This window comes from Arabidopsis lyrata (assembly GCF_000004255.2).
Source record: "Arabidopsis lyrata subsp. lyrata unplaced genomic scaffold ARALYscaffold_467, whole genome shotgun sequence".
Taxonomy (NCBI): Eukaryota; Viridiplantae; Streptophyta; class Magnoliopsida; order Brassicales; family Brassicaceae; genus Arabidopsis; species Arabidopsis lyrata.
The window spans coordinates 5,728-6,979 of NW_003302238.1; the positions used below are offsets into that span (position 1 = coordinate 5,728).

Genomic DNA, 1,252 nt, shown 5'->3' on the forward strand with positions numbered 1-1,252 from the left:
ACTCAGAGATATCTCAACAAAAATCGAAACTTTCGATGTTAAAAAATCAAAAAGTATTGAGCTTACTTACTTTAACGCCATGCCTATGAGCAGTATTAGTCCAGCAAGGAGGAGGAAGAGTGACCAAAGAATGAGAGAAGTAAACAAAAATGTCCATCAAATACCAATGCCAAATCGCAAATCCGGCGTCGTTTTCACATCCTTGTACCCACTTGTCATCTACATACCCTCCTTTCATGTCATGGCAGACTAAAACCCTTGGGCGATTCGGTAAGTCATCGGAGTCTCGCCGGAGAGGTACGGTGGAGCGATTAAACTGGAAGTGAAAGGAAACGAAGTAAGAACGAGATTTCAGATCTTGAAGAGATTTGATCGGGAAAGATATAGGTAACGACGGCTTGGCAAGATCGAGCAACGGAACGGCTTCAGATTCTGCGACATCGGCGTCATTGGATTTGGGCATGAGGAGAGAGAGAGGGAATGAAGTGAGGAGCTTATGGGAGAGTGTGAAGAAGAGATTGTAAAGAGATACGAGAGTTCTTCGAGAGAAATAGGCGCGAAGAAGCTCTCGCATTTTTCAGAGGTCAACAGACGAAGACGAATAGACGATGACGATGGCTTCCTTTTTTTTTTTAATTGTTTTTTTTTTCTTTTCGTTATTCGTACGCAAATAAAAAAACAGAGCATATGAATTTATCATTCTTTTTATGTGAATCTAACGACATGACAATTTCATTTTTTTCTTTTCTTAAGTAAACTAAACTACACGAAAGCGGAGAGGTTAAGATATTTATATATGGGCCTCTGTGATTACTGATTAAGGCATGAAAAGTTGGATTCTTCTTTGTTGGATCTGATAAAATGCTTATTAGGCCTTTGAATACAAGGTTAAATGTTGATCCTTTAAAAGTTGAAACATGTGATTAGCAAAAAGTGTAGTGGCTTTCTTCCTTTCTTTTTGTTTCAAATCCGGATTAGACGACTTCATTGGATACAACACACATTGCGTTACAGTTTAAACATTCGAGCTCAAATCATAACCAGCTGCTGGCTTAACAACAACGAAATTGTTCCAAACGAGAATTGAATCGAAAGAAAGAAAACGTAATTAAGCAACTAACAATTAATCATAATTATTAACATAACAATTTCCTACTAATTAAAAACACTCTTATATTCATTTTAATAATATAAAAGTCTTACGAACATACATTTGTAAGTTCGAATTAAAATATAAACAGTCGTGCTTAAT

The 1,252-nt window shown here is 36.6% G+C and overlaps 1 protein-coding gene across 1 annotated transcript in view; it reads right to left on the reverse strand.

Moving 5' to 3' along the window:
- The window catches only part of LOC9298525 (cytosolic endo-beta-N-acetylglucosaminidase 2), a 3,980-nt gene extending 3,213 nt beyond the window's left edge, over positions 1-767 (reverse strand). Inside the window, 1 exon segment of the mRNA XM_021034466.1 lies at positions 18-767. Coding sequence (XP_020890125.1) covers positions 18-574 — 557 coding nt within the window. The 5' untranslated portion in view covers positions 575-767.
- Between the last annotated feature and the right edge of the window lie 485 nt (positions 768-1,252).